This window comes from Drosophila takahashii, chromosome 2R (assembly GCF_030179915.1).
Source record: "Drosophila takahashii strain IR98-3 E-12201 chromosome 2R, DtakHiC1v2, whole genome shotgun sequence".
In the NCBI taxonomy this organism is placed as follows: Eukaryota; Metazoa; Arthropoda; class Insecta; order Diptera; family Drosophilidae; genus Drosophila; species Drosophila takahashii.
In genome coordinates this window covers 29299374-29318266 of record NC_091679.1, presented here as the reverse complement: position 1 = coordinate 29318266, position 18893 = coordinate 29299374, and the positions used below count along the sequence as shown (strand labels likewise).

The 18893-nt window shown below is 43.6% G+C and overlaps 3 protein-coding genes across 4 annotated transcripts; 2 read left to right on the top strand and 1 right to left on the bottom strand.

Annotated features, from left to right (window-relative positions):
• The first annotated feature begins 411 nt into the window (after positions 1 to 411).
• LOC108060069 (endoplasmic reticulum metallopeptidase 1) lies at positions 412 to 5037 on the top strand. Its single transcript, XM_017145636.3, has 7 exons — positions 412 to 473; positions 1771 to 2456; positions 2799 to 3730; positions 3788 to 3972; positions 4032 to 4175; positions 4238 to 4440; positions 4503 to 5037. The coding sequence occupies exons 2-7, from the start codon at positions 1771 to 1773 to the stop codon at positions 4951 to 4953; spliced, it is 2601 nt and encodes an 866-aa protein (XP_017001125.3). The 5' UTR covers positions 412 to 473; the 3' UTR covers positions 4954 to 5037.
• LOC108060070 (endoplasmic reticulum metallopeptidase 1) lies at positions 4994 to 11229 on the bottom strand. Of its 2 annotated transcripts, none has more exons than XM_070213295.1 (11): positions 11212 to 11229; positions 7701 to 8377; positions 7537 to 7621; positions 7348 to 7468; positions 7139 to 7293; positions 6694 to 7077; positions 6458 to 6638; positions 6072 to 6397; positions 5792 to 6003; positions 5450 to 5732; positions 4994 to 5393 (listed from the first exon to the last, which is right to left on the bottom strand). In XM_070213295.1, the coding sequence occupies exons 2-11, from the start codon at positions 8369 to 8371 to the stop codon at positions 5226 to 5228; spliced, it is 2586 nt and encodes an 861-aa protein (XP_070069396.1). In that variant the 5' UTR covers positions 8372 to 8377; positions 11212 to 11229; the 3' UTR covers positions 4994 to 5225. The 2 variants fall into 2 exon arrangements, with proteins under 2 accessions (XP_070069396.1, XP_017001126.2); XM_017145637.3 differs by lacking the exon at positions 11212 to 11229 and adding an exon at positions 10799 to 11051 and having other exon boundaries at positions 4995 to 5393.
• A 2398-nt stretch (positions 11230 to 13627) lies between these two features.
• Positions 13628 to 18732, top strand: LOC108060107 (endoplasmic reticulum metallopeptidase 1). Its single transcript, XM_017145690.3, has 9 exons — positions 13628 to 14220; positions 15468 to 16135; positions 16321 to 16678; positions 16739 to 17303; positions 17369 to 17553; positions 17619 to 17762; positions 17825 to 17924; positions 17988 to 18382; positions 18442 to 18732. The coding sequence occupies exons 1-9, from the start codon at positions 14215 to 14217 to the stop codon at positions 18607 to 18609; spliced, it is 2589 nt and encodes an 862-aa protein (XP_017001179.3). The 5' UTR covers positions 13628 to 14214; the 3' UTR covers positions 18610 to 18732.
• The last annotated feature ends 161 nt before the right edge of the window (positions 18733 to 18893 follow it).

The window sequence follows — 18893 nt, the reverse complement described above, 5'->3', positions numbered from 1 at the left end:
TTAAATGAGTCCGAAATCTACTTCATTTATAGGGTTTTCAGCCCTTATCTGACTTACACGTTTAGGATTTATGTAGACCGATAAGAAGGTCGTCCCAAATTACCAAGTAACTTATCTTAATTATACTTATGTAGATTTTTTTAGATTTTGGACCCCACCGAAAGATCTATGCCGAACGAGCTTCCTAATCGCGTTAACAACTTAACAACCTATAAAAGGTTATAAAGAGAAACAGCTTCTGGTATCGCCTATCGCAGGATGTAATCGTTTTATGCGCAAGAATCGACGATTATAATCATAATATTTAATTATTATCGCTGCCATGGGGGCGATAAGCGATCCACGGCGCCGAACCTGGCCCTACTTAATTCTTGCGAACTGGCTCGAGGCGTCTTAGTTGCCCAACGGCTGGGCTCTGGTGCGGTTGTATTTCATCGTTTTTGATTCAGGTCCGAGTCGCGTGCGATCAGAAGGTTAGTGCCTCACCATAATTCACCGTGTTCCGCTGATTACGATCTCAGAGTGTCCTCAGTGTGGTAGTACCGCGATTGTTGTCCGGTTCTTTGAAATATAAGGCTAGCTGTCGAAAAAGTGAAAGGCACGTCTGGCGATAAGCCCGCGGCTCAGTTTAAGAACTTAAATCAAGGGATCGCTGGACAGTGTTATGTTAGTGTTATTTTCAGCAAAGAAAACCCTTGTTTTCTTCGCTCTCTTCGAGTATCCATAGGCGATAAGGAACTTTATATCGGCCATATAATGAGACCCAGCTTTGTTATCGATTGCTGTTTTTAGACCACGTTCTCGTTGCCTTAAAGGCTTTATAAAGGCCATAAAGCTAAGTGCTCTCTAGGGTGCTAATTGCTTTACGACCTTTCTAAACTCTCCAATGGAATTTGTTTATCTATTCTGAAATGTTTATTGCTATTTATGACTTCAATTTGATCGAAAGACTGTTTTTTCGAAACCATTTTAAAATGATCTCTGATCTTAGATCAACGAGGTAAAAAAAACAGGGACGAAGGTGCGCTTCAACATACAAAAGTTCTGATATCAACATTTGTGACGAAAAACTGACAAACAAAATTAAGTTTTCATTTTGGGAAGAAGAATAAAACCTTCTTTTAAGTATAACTTTTAAAAGGAGCTCATGCTTAGTAAAAATGCAACTAGACTAGTAAATTCAATGACATTGAGAGGACACCGGCCCCAAAAGCTCAAGTTTTTTAAATGTTCACTTTCACCGCTCTCTCTCCCAAACCTTTTGAAATTGATTAGCTCTTGGTATGCAATCCTGTTTTTGCGATACCTTTCGACCATCACATCGCTTCGTCACTACGTGGTCTGCCGTCCACAGTGATCACAGGTTTAAGAGGGTGCAATATGTGAATATCGTAAAGAGTAATATAATATTGGAGAATTGTTGGAGAATTGTGGAGAATTGTGGAGAATTGTTTTTTTTTTCAGCCCAAAAGTATCCATTTTTTTTAGTTTTGCGGCGATGGAGGTTTGGGGCTGCGCTAGAGTGTAGACTTTCCCCTTCAAAATATTTATAGAGTCATAAATATTTAACGTCCTGATAATGATCAAAATAATTTATATAACTAGAATCTCGAACATATCATTAACTCTTTAATTAATTTAACTCCTCTAATTGGAACGCACGAAAATGTGCTGCAAAGATTATACTTTAAGATACGGTTCAGAAATAATGAATTATGAAGGACTTTTAGTATCTTCTAAAACTTATACCTAAACGAACTTGTTTTCCAGATGTCATTCTCAATCCTTGACATCACAGCCGAGAAGGATGGCGGCAAGTCCAGGGACAAAAAGTGGCCTTGGTTCGGAGCTCCCATCTATGCGGCTGCCGCCTTCGCCCTCTTCTACGCCGCCGTACTGCCCAGTTTCCACAGCTATCCAAAGATGCTGTACCAAAGCGATGAGGCACTGCATCCGGACGAGTTCATCGGCGAGCGGGCGATGCGACAATTGGCCGAGTACTCGGCAATTGGCAACAAAATGAGTGGCTCCATTAACAACGAGGTGCACACGGTGAATTTCCTGCTGCGAGAGATCCAGAAAGTCAAGGACGAAGCGCGCACGGATCTTTACGATATTGAGGTGGACACGCAGTACTCTTCTGGCGGCTTCCATCTGTGGGGCATGACTATTACCTACACCAATCTCTCGAATGTGGTGGTGAAAATATCCCAGAAGAGTTCGAGCAACGATAACTACCTGCTGGTGAACTCCCATTACGATTCAGAGGTCCAAACCCCGGCCGCTGGAGATGATGGCGTTATGGTGGTGGTCATGCTCGAAACCCTGCGCGTTATCTCGCGCTCCGAAAAACCCCTCATCCATCCCGTAGTCTTCCTATTCAACGGAGCGGAAGAGGCCTGCATGCTCGGCTCACATGGATTTATCACACAGCACAAATGGGCCAAGAACTGCAAGTAAGTGGATAAGAAATATTCCTTAAGGTATTCTAAACGATAAAAAAAAAGTAAAATATAAGAGAATAATATTAAAGCTATCTTAAAATCTTTAGATCAATTAGAAAATGTCGTGTGTAAATTTCTGGTGATGCAAAACCCATATCGTTTTTACATAATATACTCATTTCGAGCATATAAAAGTTAAAATATCAAGTTGAAATTGATATTACATAATGTAAAATCTATCTACGTTTCATATCGATTTTTTTTTGGGTGAAGCTAAAAATAACTTTTTCTAGTTAAAGTAAAAAATCCCCGATAACCCATTAAATGAACCATCTTCTCCTTATACTATTTTAGAGCCTTGGTGAACCTGGACTCCACTGGCGCCGGTGGACGCGAGGTGCTCTTCCAGACGGGTCCCAATCACCCGTGGCTGGCCAAATACTATCAGGCCAGTGTGCCACACCCATATGCCCAGACCCTGGCCGAGGAGCTGTTCCAGAATAACTTTATACCCTCCGATACGGACTTTCGCGTTTTCCGTGATTACGGCGGAGTTCCCGGTCTGGACATGGCCAGCGTGATGAACGGCTATGTGTACCACACCGAGTTCGATAACTTCCGGAACGTGGAACGTGGCACCTACCAGTCGACCGGCGAGAACGTGTTGCCCCTGATCTGGGCTCTGGCCAATGCTCCCGAGCTGGATAATACCACGGCCCATGAAAAGGGTCACACGGTGTACTATGACTTCCTGGGCTGGTTCATGATGACCTACACGGAATCCACGAGCCTGGCCATTAACATTGTGGTTTCAGTCGCGGCCTTCGTTTGCATTGGCACCTCGCTTTACATCATGACCCTGGACAATGGAGCCGATGCTCCGAAGGCGGTGATATTGCGATTTGGCATCATCTTCCTCGTTCAGGCGGGAACTTTGTTCGTCGCCTGTGGCCTGACCCTCCTGGTGGCCGTTTTCATGCAGGGCGTCGGTCTAGCTGAATCCTGGTACTATGGCAAATGGATGGCCTTCGGCCTGTACTTCTGCACCCTGTTCTTTGTCTTTGGCCTTCTTCCGGCGATTTATATTGGGCTGACGAAGAGGAAGACCAACATGAAACTGGATCAGACCATCGCCTGCTTCATGCACGCCCAGTGCATCCTGCTGGCCCTGCTCTGCATCATCATGACCAGCATGGGCATTCGCTCCAGCTACTTCCCCATGGTCGGCATCTTCTTCTACGCCATTTCCGTCCTGCTGCAAATCGTCCTAAAGCTTACGTTGAAGAGTGGGTTTTTAACGAGTTAATTTACTTTTTGTGTTATTTAATATTTTTTTCCCTTAGAGAGCTACTTTGTGACGGTTCACCTGTTGTGCCAGGTTCTACCCTTCTTCTTCTACACCTATATCTGCTACGCAACGCTCCTGACCTTTGTTCCCATGGAGGGTCGCGATGGACCAGAAAGCAGCCCCGATATAATGGTTGCTGTTTTCATCATTGCAACCGCAATTAACTACGCTGGCTTTGTCGTAAGTTTACCTAGGAAAACACCTGAAGTAGAAGTTACTTCAAGCATATCCCTTTGCAGATTCCCATCATGCACAAGTTCCGCAAGCCCAAGATTATATTCTCTTCGTTTGGTGTGATCACTATTGTATTTATTATCATGGCTTGTACCTCCGCCGGTTTTCCTTTTGTGAAGGAAGTGGCCCCTCAGCGTTATTATGTGCTGGTATGTTCGATACTTAAAATAATTTTGGGGAAATTATCCTGAAATGTACTTTTATTTTTCAGCACACTCAGCGAACCTTCCACAACTTGGATGGCACTAACAAGCAGGACTCTGGCTACTATATCCAGCCTGTGGACACCCGTCTCCACGAACTGGATGATACCACTTTCAAGAACGCCGAACCGGAAAGTTGGACGGCAGCCACCTGTGCCGCGGAACCATTCTGTGGCCTTCCTCTGTACAGTGGGCGCTGGATAGATTGGAAGTGAGTTGGTGATCATACATAGACCAAACTTACTTTGTATTTAACCCCATCTCCCCTCCCAGAGATTCAGCTCGTTGGATCTACAGCACGCCACCAGTTTTCCCGATGAGCATTAATCTTACCCAGCTATCAAAGCAATCTGTAACGAGCAACAAGGTGCGCTACGAGTACAGCCTAAGGGCCAGTGATCGCGTCATGATGTACATAGATCCCCTAGCCAACGTCAAGGTCACAGACTGGTCCTTCGACCACACACCGCTGGACGAGAATCACATACCGCCCTATCTGATCTATGCCATATACTCGCAAACCGAGGAGCCCCTCAACTTTTGGGTGGAGCTCGAGCACGAGGAGGGCAACACGGAGGGACCCTACATGAAGCTGGTGGTCACCGAGCACTTCCAGTACCATCCGGAGCACTACACCGAGGACTATAAGGAGTTCCTGGCCACCTTCCCCGACTGGACCTACACCACCGACTGGTTCTCGGCCCTCGAGAGCTGGATCGTATAGGCAGCGATGAGAATATAGACTCCAAAGTTGGCGTATCTTAATAAATAGTTTATAGTATATTTTAATAAAATTACAAAGTAGTAACTACAGTGTTCTAATCGTAAATACAAGTACAAGTTAGGGCGTGCCATCGCTATCGACACTTTGTTCGTTGGATAAGGGTTACTGGTACATAAACTGTCATAATCAGTAGTACCAATATTAAAATTATCTGAGGTGTCATGGCAAAAATGGGATTGAGTTGAGTTCGTAGAGAGACTTTTGGCGTATGTTTATAGTTGCCAACTGTTGTAGGAACCAAGCCAGGAGCTAACATGCGCCCAAGGTGGAAACGTGGCCAGGAAGTCCCGGAAGTCCTGCGTTATGAACATGTCGTCGTGTATTCGGTGGCCCATAAGGGCGATTTTAAAAGTGCCCCCTGACCAATCGGGATCGTCGTGCTGTAAAGAAATATTAACTTGATGATTTTTCTGGGGTATTGTTGTGAAATTCTTACCTCGAATTCCAGTGAAAACTGCAGGGGCTTGGGATCTAGTGCATACGACCAGTACACATAGTACGGTGGCTTTACATTTGTATCCAACGGCTCTCTGATGAACGACCAATCCACCAATTTGCTATCGTTTAGGGGTAGTATGAATATGCTCGTATGACTGGGTCCAGAGATCTCAAGATCAAATTTGATATTCGTATCCGAACTACTCGTTTTATCCAAAATGGTCAGCGTGGGAATATACTCCATATTGGGCTCGGGGCCAGGTACAAAATAGCTATTGTCACTGCAGTGAAATTCGAAAACGTAAGTAAAGGTTAGTTCAATGAAGTTTCTCCAACTTACACTGCATTCAGCCAGCGGGAACTGTATATGGGAAAGCCGCACATAAGCTCTGAATCACAGTCCATTCGCTCCGCCTTGGTAAAGTTGGTGTTCTCAAAGAGAATATCATCCACGGTATGAGGACGTCGATCGACGGGAAGGACAAAGTATCCCGAATCCGTGTGGCTCACCGTGCTAGCGGCATCGCCATTGTGGAAGGTTCGAGCTGTGTGCTGTAAGAGGAAAATATTTTTTAAGATCTAGATTCTAGAAGATAAATCTATAAACTTAAAGGACTCACCACAGCGAAGAACCTTTGGGCAGCTGTCTTCTCGGCGTAAGGAAAGGCGATGGGTGTTGCGGCAAATATGATAAATACTATCGTGCAGACGCCAAACGTTGAGATAATGGTCTTCGACTTTCGGAACAGGCAGAGCAACGGCACCACGAAGGGTGCAAAAAGTAAGACCATCAGGGCCGTGAAGAATCCCATCAGAATCTCCGGATTGGTATTACACTCGCGTCCCTGCATGGGCACAAAAACCACATAGAAGGCATAGCAGCAGTACGTGTAGAACATGAAGGGCAGCACCTGGCAGATGCAGTGTGGAATAAGCCACAGGAAATCTAAAAAATAAAATAGATTTTATAATTCTTTAAAAGCACATATCTCTCAGTTAAGCTTACTGGTTTTATGGGCCTTGGTCACCAGGTTGATAAGCACGGATAGGGTGTAGAAGCCAATGCAGAGCATTATGATGAAGGCCGAACGAATACTGTAGCTCACCATTATGGCGGTGACAACGGTCAGGATCAGACAATGCGAATGCATCAGAAGCTGAATGCCATAGCCCAAGGGCAGGCCATGCTGAAAAGAAAGCAATTTGTATAGTCATTAAATAACAAGGACTATCCAAACCTACCTCTTTGGTGCGACTAAAATAAATAGCCGGCAGTATGCCCATGCCGAATATCATGGGGCAGAAGTACAGGCCAAAGAGCATCCAGTTCTGCGAGAACCAGGACATCGGGAGATTTACTGCGTCCAGGAACAGGGCTATCGACATGACCAGGCCAATGCCCAGGGCCACACCCGTCACCTGGAGAGCGGTCAGGATGCCAAACTTTGCCCAGATGCGACGGCGGAACATGCCCGTGCTACTGGACATCATCCAGATATAGAGGACAATGGTGATGCACACCAGGACACACACGGATATGTTGATAATCACACCTGTGCTCTCCGGATAATAGACGAAGAACCAGCCCATCATGTCGAAGAATATCATATGACCCTCAGCGTATTTCTATAGGTAGAACATCCCTGTTTATAATGTGCAAACTTATAACGCTTTTCAAAGAACCTACCGATGGATTTTCCAGCTCTTCCGCATTCGCCAGAGCCTTGACCAGAGCCAAGATATTTTCGCCAGTCAGTTGGTAAGTGCGTCGAGGGATGAGATTAAAGCGATCATATTTGGTATGGTACACATAGCCATTCAAAGTCTGCGCCATATCGAGACCTGACGGACCAGAGGTATTAGAGATTAGGTACTTCGTACTTCACTTTATATTACCGGGTATATGGCCGTAGTCGCGGAACACGCGATAATCGGTCTCTGATGGCACGAAGCCATTCTGGAACAATTCCTCTCCGATAGTGGAGGCAAACGGATGAACTATGTTCTTGCCGTAGTACTTTTAAGATAAAAGGAGGATGAATAATAATCCAAAATAAATGGAAACAGTTATAAGAGATAACATACCTTCATAAGCCAAGGGTTATCGGGTCCGGATTGAAATAGAATTTCCCGACCTCCGCTGCCAGCTGAGTCCAAGTTGATGACCGCTCTGAAGAATAACGTAGTTAAAAATTCTTTACAATTAAATAAATTTATAATTATGGACTATATACTAGAACTCCACTTACTTCACGTTTTGGGCCCAAGGATGCTGGGTGATGAAGGCGTGGCTGCCCTGCAGCGGATTCTCCTCGGCTCCGTTGAAGAGGAATACCACCGAGTAGGTCAAAGGAGTCTCGTACTTTGTGATGACCCGCAGAACTTCCAGCATAATGACACACATCATGCCGGCATCTCCGGCTCCCGAGCTTCCCGGAACGGAATCGAAGTGGGTATTGATCAGAAGAGCAGCCTCACTGGTGGCATTCCGGGGCGACAGCTTAACCACCACATTCTGAATGCTCTGATAGACATTGACCATGGACCACAGGAGGTAGTTTCCGGAGGCGACCTGAACATCCTTCTCGATGTCGTACAAGTCTAAGCGCGCCCCCTCGATGATGTCACCTATTTCGCTGAGCAGGAACTGAACGGCCACCTGTTCGTTGGCCGCACTGCCGACGACCTTGGGTCCGATCTTCGACAGCCTCAAGAGGGTGTTCTCCGCCCGCTCACCGATGAACTGACCCGGCTGCTGGCGCTCATCCTCGATGGTTTTCAGCTGTGGCATACGATGGAAACTGGGTATCACCACCAGGTAGAAGAGCAGGAACCAACAGGACACAAACAGTGGAGCCCAATACCAGCCGATCTTGCTACGGTTGTAGATGATCTTCATGTTCTCGTACTTTGATTTCATTGTGGCCTGAAAAGAATTAACAGATATTCACATTATTGGTCACCAAAAAGTTAAGGGGTATCAGTGTCAGTGCACCCCACTAATTAAGTTCAATTGTCGAATTCCGATTGTGACGCATTCCACTGATAAAGCTCTGCGGATATGTTTATGTATATACATATCCCGTCATCGCGGCTAATCGGCCCCCTTTTTGTGTCGAAAGGGGGTTAAGTTAAGTTAATGCAGCCACTTGAGCGTCGAGCATCGATTAAATAATTAGGGGTCGTGATAAGCGAGTGCGATCAACTTAAAGCTGTCACTGCCAACGGATTCCAGCCATTCAGTGTTCCATTGAAATCAATCAGGAAATATGTTGATAGCCATGAGCACAAACCTCGAAGCATGAATGAGGTTCTCAGCCCATTATCGAGCCAAGCAGTGATTATTCAAAGCATCTGCCAGAGATAATACTTATCGGGTCTAAGAAGTGTCAAGTGGGCAGGAAATGAAGTAGGCTACAAAAATCTTGAGTACCCAAAATGTGTACAAAAAAATACAATACGATTAGCTAGGAAAAATCTTCACATTTCTAGACAATAATTTCAAAAAATTCTAAACTAAATTGCGACCGGAAAACATCTGTTGACCATTTGGAGGAAAAAACGAAATAAAAGCTTGCCGTTTAAAAGAAAAGTATCGACAGAGGGAAATTAGCCAACGACATTGAAATAATGCAGCTCTAAAAAATAAACAATGGGCCCATATTTATATTCGACATTCGGGAATCTAACAAATTGAGCGAATAGAACATCGGCATTCGGAGCAAATCAGCATTGAACGAGACACATTTTGTAATTTCTTGAGCGGTATTTCATTCTTATTTATAGCCAACTGGGCTGAAATACATATATTATCGTTTAATGTTCACACATGTGATGCGGCTGAGTTTTGTGTGTGGGAAATATTTAATAACAAAATTCTATTTGTTTGCTTTTACCGCAGAGGAAATACACTATTGTTTTGTCGGTTGAATCAAAAATAAAGATTTCATGAATTATTAAATACGAAATGGTCTATTTATTTAAAAAAATGTAATTCATTATTAAGTCGTCAAATAGCACTTGATCGATAAATTTATGAGATCTACATTCATTCACTAAGATTTAGTTAATTAAATGTAGCTTATTCTAAATAATGGCGCACTGAGGATTACAAATGGGTGATCTCCATTTTAAGTAGCCCTCTAAACTGTTCAAATATTGTATTTTTCGAGATGAATGGCCACTAAAACAAAAACTGACGGCAAGTGTGTCCTAAAAACGAATAGGAGCACTGGGTGGGGGGCAGAAAAAGTACTGGCTACCGAGGCAATTAAGCGAAATGTTTTTAGTGTCTCTGTTTCCCGCGACTGAATGCAAAATACCATTTGGATTACAGTGCAACATCGACCCATTTTTCACTGACTTCTAGGTGACCCGCGCCGGCGGCAAGAAGAAGACCGTGAAGGCAACTTCTCGTCGATTAAAAGTGAGGCGGGTAAAAACAAATGGGATGTGCAAAAGTAATCTCTTCAGTCTTCACTCCTCTGAAGCGCCTTTCGATTGAACTAATCACTTTCCACAAAAACAAACAAACAGAGGGAACGCTCTGTGCGGCAACCACGCCTACTTAATATAAGAAAAAAAAGAAAATCATAGGGGGAGAAATGAAAGAAAGAACTATTTAAAGACAATTTGAATGAGGGGAATAGGAGGAAGAGGAAAATCCAAAACAAATCTTGGGTTTACAGAGGCGTCGGCAATCAACTGTGACAACAACGGGAAAGAAAAGCCGGCAAAGGCAACAAACAAATAAGAGTACTGCAGACTGTGAGATACTCTAGGAAAATTCTTCTAGATCGTAACTTACCAGGCTATGCAAATCAAATAAAAAATTAAAAACTGTAAAATAATGAAAATTTTTTAACAGTTGAAAGAGGTTTAAAGAACCAATCCTTGATCTCCTAAACTCAGCTTTCATATAGTTCTTTTAGGAAGACTTATAAAATATTTGGACTGATCTTAAAGCAAACTGTCTTTCAAGGACTAAAACCTCTTTTTCTTTCAGTTCCATATACCCGTCGCTCAACCTCCGCTCCTGAGGTATAAAAACAACATCAGCTCGCGACAAGAACCGCATTTGTTTGGTCTAAACTCAGGCAGACGCATCGGAAGAAAAGAAGTTGGGACACAAACAATCACCAGCACTGAAACAGATACAGATACAAATGCAGATGCAGACGGCATTCAAACATAAATACACATAGAACGCGACACGCTGCAAGGGCTTGAGTCAATAACCTGCTGAAGAAAGGAAGTTGCGGCTGCACTTGCGGTTGTTTGTTGAAAGAAAGCCCCCAGAAGAAAGAGAGAGCGAGGGAGAGAAGAAGCCTGGCAACTGTTTGGTTACCTTCGGCCTGCAGAAAGAATCTTTCGTCTTTGGGAAGACGTGATCACTTGCACTACGAAACCGGCAGCACAATTAGTTGGCACTCGCGGGATTATTAGCACAGATGACCGAAAATAAACTGAATCTTGTGGGCGAGGCGATCGCGAGTCCAATTGGAAAAGCGATCGGTTGGCGGCTGATGAGGATCAGCTGATTGGAGGCGGTAGGAACAACTGTCCCCATCGACGGTCGGCGGTCGTCTGCGGCGCGGCTGCTGCGCTGCTCGCTTGGCGACAGAACTCTCTGGCCCGCTCTTTCTCCGCCAGGAGATTGGGGTCACCAAGCGGCAGCGAGAGCACAGGCTACTCAACTCACTCTCTCACTTCGATATCCCCCAATCTCCTCGCTCACTTGTCGTATTCGGTCGCACTCACGTGTGTGGCCTGATGATTGGTTAAAATAATAATCCAAATCTCCGGCAATGAAATCGTAGTCTTCCGTTATCCGTTTTACCGTAGTGTCTATTTCTCCGGCAGGAGATTGGGGTCACCAAGAGTAAGGAAACCACTTCGATTATCTTTTGGTAGAAATAATAAAAACTCCCGGTTCCGAAATCGAAATCTTCTGGTATCCGTACTACCGTAATGTAACCGCTCGCCGGACGGAGGCCAACTAAAACAACGGACAATTCCAGTGGCAATTTTATACGTGTCGGATTTGTTTGCGGATTTCAATGCTCACAGCTCAAGAGCCGGAGGCTTATCACAAGTATCGAGTTATCAGTGGCGGACACCTAATCACTTAATTTGACAGGTACAACGGCCTTTTTGGGGGCAGGGCGTATAGCAGGGCATGTTTCATCCGTATTGGCATTGCGATTACACTCGTAATTGCCCGTAATCGAGATTAAGTGCAGGCGATTAGTGGGTATTAGTTGAAGCTCACTGTGATTTCATGGATTTCTTTGAACTCAATTGGAGCTGTGAGAAGTGACAGTGCTTGAGAGATAAGGATTCGCCAGACAAACGACACTTGAGACGAATTCCCCCTTAGTCGACAAAAATTTGCTGGGTTTTGATTCGAAATTTGTTTTTATTTACCCCGTGGATAAGAATCGCGGTAATGTAATCTAAACAATTGGGAATTACACAAAAGCAACAACTTTACAAATACGAAGAATTGGAAATTTGGTAGTCACAATAATCTTTCGATGTAGAAAATATTCGTTAATTAGGTATTTTTATACCCGTTACTCGTAGAGTAAAAGGGTATATTAGATTCGTGCAAAAGTATAAAGTATAAACTATATATATTCTTGATCAGGATCACTAGCCGAGTCGATCTAGCCATGTCCGTCTGTCCGTCTGTCTGTCCGTCTGTCTGTCTGTCTGTCTGTCTGTCTGTCTGTCTGTCTGTCTGTATGAACGCTGAGATCTCGGAAACTATAAAAGCTAGAAGATTGACATTTTGCATGCAGATTCTAGGAGTACCTACGCAGCGCAAGTTTGTTTCAAAAGGGTGCCACGCCCCCTCTAACGCCCACAATCGCATATATACGATTTTAAAAATTTCAATATTTTGGAAAAGTAAAAATGCAGTTTTGTTGTGTTTATCAATACCTATCGAAATGTAGAAGAAATTTTTTAAATCGGACCATTCGTTAAAAAGTTACGGCGGATCAAAGCTTTTATCTCCATCTCCTTCGCATTCCCTTTAGCTGAGTAACGGGTATCTGATAGTCGGGGCACCCGACTATAGCGTTCTCTCTTATTATTCTTCCAGTTCGCTGGAGATTTGTCACATTTGTGTTCTAAAAAATAATAAGCAATCTTAACTTTTGGGAAAATCACTCATACTTCAAGACTAAGTGTTTTTCTTACGAAGAAGGATAAGGAATCGCGTTAAAAGTTATTTTAACCTAAATTTAAGAACTTTGTTGTTTATTATATTTTTTCCGTGGATACGATTTCCCGTAATGTAATCCAATCAAGAGTGAATTACCCCTTTAAACCTAAGGGAGGTATTTTCGGTTTGATAAGGAGCCTGACAACCACTGGAACTTGTATCAGCTTTATTGAACCATTTTTATGGCTTTTCAAAAGACAGCGCTTGATTGGGTAATTACAAGTTTTTTAATGCCCCATATAACTAGTAAACTATCACGATTACAGTAATTTTTAGGTGTACTTGTAAATGACTGTAAAAAGAAGAGTTTTAATTTGCTCATAAATATACATAATTGGGAAAAAATAGAAGGAGTTTGGGAACACTTTCACCTCAACTATTTGAGTAAAATTATCTTTTTAAGAAGATAGCGATTATTTCGTTAATTACAAGTTTCAAATTGGTGTTCAAGCGAAATTACACAGTTTCTCCGTGGAATTCGTTTAGATACATCTAAAAGTAAAAGATAGGTAGCTCTATGTTTGGTTCAGTCGAGCGAGAAAACGGTTGACATAATTTGATAGCCGCCCGCCAGTTTCCCAGCTATCGAATCCACTCGGGCGGAACAACATACAACGACGATTCAATAGACAGGTGAATCTGAAATACATGCGAAAGCAATTCAAATACGTAAACAATCTGTTAATCAAGCGAAATCAGCGGAACCCAAAACCCCCAGGAGGACCTCTGAGTGCAGGTGGAAGCGAGACAGAAGGTAGGGCAGACAAAGGTGGAATGACACATAAACGAAAATGGAATGAAATCAGCGACAATCGTACAACAGCCGGGCTGAAATTAATTAGTAAACTCTGTAAAAAGGCGAGACAAGTGGGGCTGGAACTCGGATTGGCATGGGGTCTCTGGGTAACTGGGTGTACCCGGGAGCTGGAAGCCAATGCCAGTCAGTCGGAGGCAACGCCAGCTAAGAGAAACATCTCGGGATTATAGGATAGTGCTGCCATAACATTCCACTACCCGAAACTTTATGGCCATATCTAAAGTGACGCCAGTGGAAATATATTCTTGGTGTCCAACTTCCAATTCGCAAGTGCCGCTGAACCGTGTATCTTAGGAATTGTACCCTTTACGATACAACTGGACATTCTCTGCGCCATAAAGATAAAACTGCTAGTGCCCCCTGTAGCTCATCGAATGTGAAAACAAGAAATCTAATAAAAATCCCCGCCCATTTTAACCCGAAAGTGTTATAATACTACTTGTTTATCGTGCAGCTGCTCCGATATCAGAGAACCGATAATTTCCCCTCGTTAGCGAATTCCGCAGACCTTCAATGTCGCTGGGCTTCATATATCTTTAGGGTACCGGAGCAACTGGTACCTCAATTGGAACTCGAAGGTTGAGGTCCCCGGTTGCGGACCGATTTTAAGGATCCAAGATACCGAAGCGGTTCCTCAGTGTTCTAAAAAGTCCTTAAAGTTTAAGGACACTTAAACTGTGATTATCGGATACCAGTGTAAAAATCACAATACATAATGAGTGTACGTATTTCAAGTGGTCTAAATGGTGAAATAAAGAAAAAAATTATTGCTATGTGAAAGAAAGTGCTAAAGAAATTGATATATTACAAAGAAAATATATTCTTTCCTAATCTACGGATTTCAGCACCCTTTATTAATCTTGAATCTACTTTACTGTAGATAAATAAAGAACATTATCAATTAAACGAACGTGCAACTCCTTGAAATCTATATTTGTGCAATCTTATCGAAACAATTTCAAAAATGTCAATTTAAGCACCTGAAAGGAATTGGAATGTAATTGACTACAATATCTTGGATGCCAGGACACAAGTAGAACTTCGGGTCAACGTACAATGTGTAGTCATGTGAAGTCAGCAAAAATTACATAGTTAAAAATAAAAAGTCATATAGATTGGAAATCGATTAAAGAATTACATACTTCAAAGACGCCGCAATACAGTGAAAATTGCGAATTTCTTAGCATGTCCCAGCGATAAAAGCTGCTGTTACTTATTTATTAAGGCGTTATCGCTTTATGGCAGCCACTTCGGCGGCTTTATGGTCCTCGGCAATCTCCCGTTGACCACACGCCCGTGAATCATGAAGTGAACACGCGACGAAAGCACGATTTCAATGTCGATAACTGTTTGCTCAGAAAATCAAAAGGAAAATTAAGGAATCGTGCCCGTGAACATGCTTATCGTGCAGTAAAAGTTTATGTTCCACCTGATATCCTGGGGACTTCTCCACCAATGTCGGCAGCTATGAGCTTCAGTTACGACACTCAATTCAGTTTGCACAGACGTTCACGGATTGTTCCAGATCAACAATTAATTCCGCGAACACGTTTGATAAAGGCATTTAGCTGTGAATTTTTGGGTTGGGTTAGACATGCAGCTGCCAGACCAAGATTAGATATTAGTTGGCCATAAAGCCAGGCTATAATTGTTCTTATTGAATCTAGGATGTTCTCCAAAACAGTTTCTGCGGACATTTTTAATCACTAGTCACATAAAAATATAAATATGGATTTTATCTTTTAACTTAAAAGTTTTAAGTAAACAATACTTTTTTATAGAGTTAAAATTTATATGAAACAAACTTTTTTAACGTTTTTGTTTTGGACAGTCGTTGATATTAACGACTAACCTATTAATTAAAATAGGTGCAATTTAGACCAGACTAAAATCTATGGATATCTATGGTTTTTTCACTTGCCAACCTTTTTTGTTAAATACCTACTTATTTTTTCTTGCTTATACCAGTTCAACTCCAAGTATCATATCGATGTGGACTTCGAGGTGCCCAAAAAGCTGCAATGGTACTACGCTCCCGCCTTCTTCGGCTTCTGGCTGGTGCTCTACCTATCGCTGGTCAACACCCAGATGAACCACATGCCCCGGCCACTGACGCGCAGCGATGAGGCCAGTCATCCGGGCTCCTTCATTGCCCAGCGGGCCGAGGACACCCTGATCGAGTTGACGCGGATCGGACCGCGGGTTGTGGGCAGCATGGCCAACGAGGAGACCGCCGTGGAGTTCCTGCGCGCCGAGGTGGCCAAGGTGGAGGCCGAGATGAGCGATCGCCTCGAGATCGAGGTGGATGTGCAGCAGGCCAGCGGGGCATATATGCACTGGGAGATGGTCAACATGTACCAGGGCATCCAGAACGTGGTGGTCAGGCTCTCCGAAAAGAACTCAACCAACGAGAACTACCTGCTGATCAACAGTCACTACGATTCGGTGCCCGGAAGTCCGGGAGCCGGCGACGATGGCTCCATGGTCGTGACCATGCTGGAGGTTATGCGAGTGTTGGCCAAGTCCGACGAGCCACTGGCCCATCCCATTGTCTTTCTGTTCAACGGAGCCGAAGAGAATCCGCTGCAGGCATCTCACGCCTTTATCACCCAGCATAAATGGGCCAAAAACTGCAAGTAAGTGTGGTCATTATTTCAAAAATGAAAAATAATTTTATGGTTAATTTTTAAAACTGTGAAACCTACAGATCCTTAGGATTTAAGTAAGATTTTTATACTTTATCTAAGTTATAGCTTTAAATAAATCATACTATTAGCTAAAAAAAATGAAATTATAACTTATCTTGATCCTAACTCCACAGAGCTCTTATCAACTTGGATTCAGCTGGTAGTGGTGGCCGGGAGATCCTGTTCCAGTCGGGACCCAATCATCCGTGGCTGATGAACTACTATCGCAATGTGCCGCATCCCTTCGCCAATACACTGGCCGAGGAGCTTTTCCAAGCCGGCTATATTCCCTCGGACACAGATTTTCGCATCTTCCGCGATTACGGAGGAGTTCCCGGTCTGGACATGGCTTACATCTTCAATGGCTACGTCTATCACACCAAGTACGACAGAATCAACGCCTTTCCGCGGGCCTCCTTCCAGCACACTGGCGATAATGTTCTATCGCTGGCCCGATCGCTGGCCAATGCACCGGAATTGGATGATACGGCCGTAGGTTAAAGTATAATCTACAATCTATAATCATTTCTGATAAATATGATCCAATTTCAGGCTCATTCCGAGGGGCACAACATCTTCTACGACTTTCTGGGCTGGTTCATGATCTTCTACACGGAAACGACGAGCATAATAGTGAATGTGGTGGTAACATTGCTCGCTCTCCTGGGCATCGGCATATCCCTGTACTTCATGTCCGTCCGCTCGGGCTGCAGTTGGAAGGGTGTCCTCCTGCGCTTCTCCATCACCGTTGCCATCCAGTTTACCTCTCTGGTCTTGGCCGTTGGTCTGGCACTTCTGGTGGCTCTTTTTATGGACGGTGTGGATCGGTCGTTGTCCTGGTTCACCTCTTCGTGGACCATCTTTGGCCTGTACCTGGCTCCCATTATCTTTGGACTGAGCATTCTGCCTGCCTTGTATCTGGAGAAGACGAAGAGGGACCCGTTGGGCCTGGGATTCCGCATCCAGCTATTCATGCACTCGCACTGCATCTGCCTCATTGTGATTATGCTCACCCTGACCGGCCTGAGTATACGATCGGCCTATCTGATAATGCTCTGTGTGCTATTCGACATCGTGGCGCTGATTGTGAACCTGGTAACAAAGTGGCACCGAAAGGGTAATTTTATTGCTGTTATAGTCTCTGAGCGGGTTAAAGAACTTATTTAATACTTTACCGTTCAGCCTATTTGTTTGCCATCGCCGTCACCGTCTGCCAGATCCTGCCCTTCGTCTTCTTCACATATCTGTGCACCGTGGCTCTGGTGACCCTAATGCCGATGCAGGGACGATCGGGATCCTCGACCAATCCGGATATGGTTATAGCAGCTCTGGTCTGGCTATTTTCCCTCATGTTCGCCGGCTTTATTGTAGGTTTAACCTTATTTATTTTAATATTTTAAATTTTCTTTTTAATTACATTTTATTTGTTTAGGCCCCACTTATCTTGTTCTTCCGCAAGACGAGAACGATAGTCCTGTGCTTCCTGGGCATCACCATTCTGTTCATTATTATTGCTGTCACAAATGCCGGGTTTCCATACAAGGAAAAGACCTCGCCACAGCGATACTCCTTGATTGTAAGATTAATCCTTGAAGTTTGAATGTATTATTTGTAATTTTTAATATAAAACTATTGTAGCATGCTCACCGTCGTCTGCATAACGCCGATGGAAGTACTCGCATTGATGAGTCCGGGCTTTATATTTACCCGCAGGACCGACGCTTTGAGATTGCTCGAGGTAAGCAAGTAAAAGTTGATTAATATTAGATATTATATTTAGTCAATTTAAATCAATTTTCAGATGACATCGATGCCATTGGCGAGGCACACAAAGTAAGCGACTTTTGCGATGAGGAAATGTTCTGTGGCATGCCCCTTTACAACCATCGGTGGAACAAAGCCCGCCAGTACAGTCTGTGGATCGAAACTTCGGAGTCGCCCGAAATACCCACCGAATATCCAATGTTGGTGCTACAGGACTCCACCGAACTAGAGAGTCCCACCCAAAGGAGGTTTAACTTCACCCTGGCAGGACCCTCGCATATGGGAATATTCATAAATGTGAAAAACGACGCAAAAATACTGAACTGGTCCTTCAATGACACCCTCATACGAGAAGGAGCCGAGCCACCTTATATGGTGTACTTCTCCTACGGACTGGACGACAGTCCTCTTGAGTTCACCATCGATGTTGAGGTAAGCAATTAAATACTTCTATTCGTATGGTTAATAACATAACATTGTACTGTTTGCAGAAGACGACATCGACTTTTGACACGTCCACCCTAGAGATTGGTATCGGAGGTCACTGGGTGACCCAGGACATCACTGCTATTGAAAAGCTCAGCAGCTACATCAGTCGATTTCCGTCCTATGCCTATATTCAGGGTTGGGTCGGCACCTACGAGACCTGGTACTTTTAAGGCCAAGCCACAAATGATATTGCTTCCGATTTACTAATTGTAGTCCTTAAGCGTTAACGATTAACTGTATAGAATCTGATACAAATTTATATATTTAAATAAACTACGTTACGAATACTATAATTACAAGCGAAAACCCTGATTTTGTTGTATACACTTTCACGGATATTTAGGTATGACGCTATTGAATAAATATCTCAATGCTCTATAAGTTTTCTTTGCGCAAACAAAACATGGAAAAAGTAAACAAAACAGGTGTGTAGAGCAAGCATTTCCCAATCAAA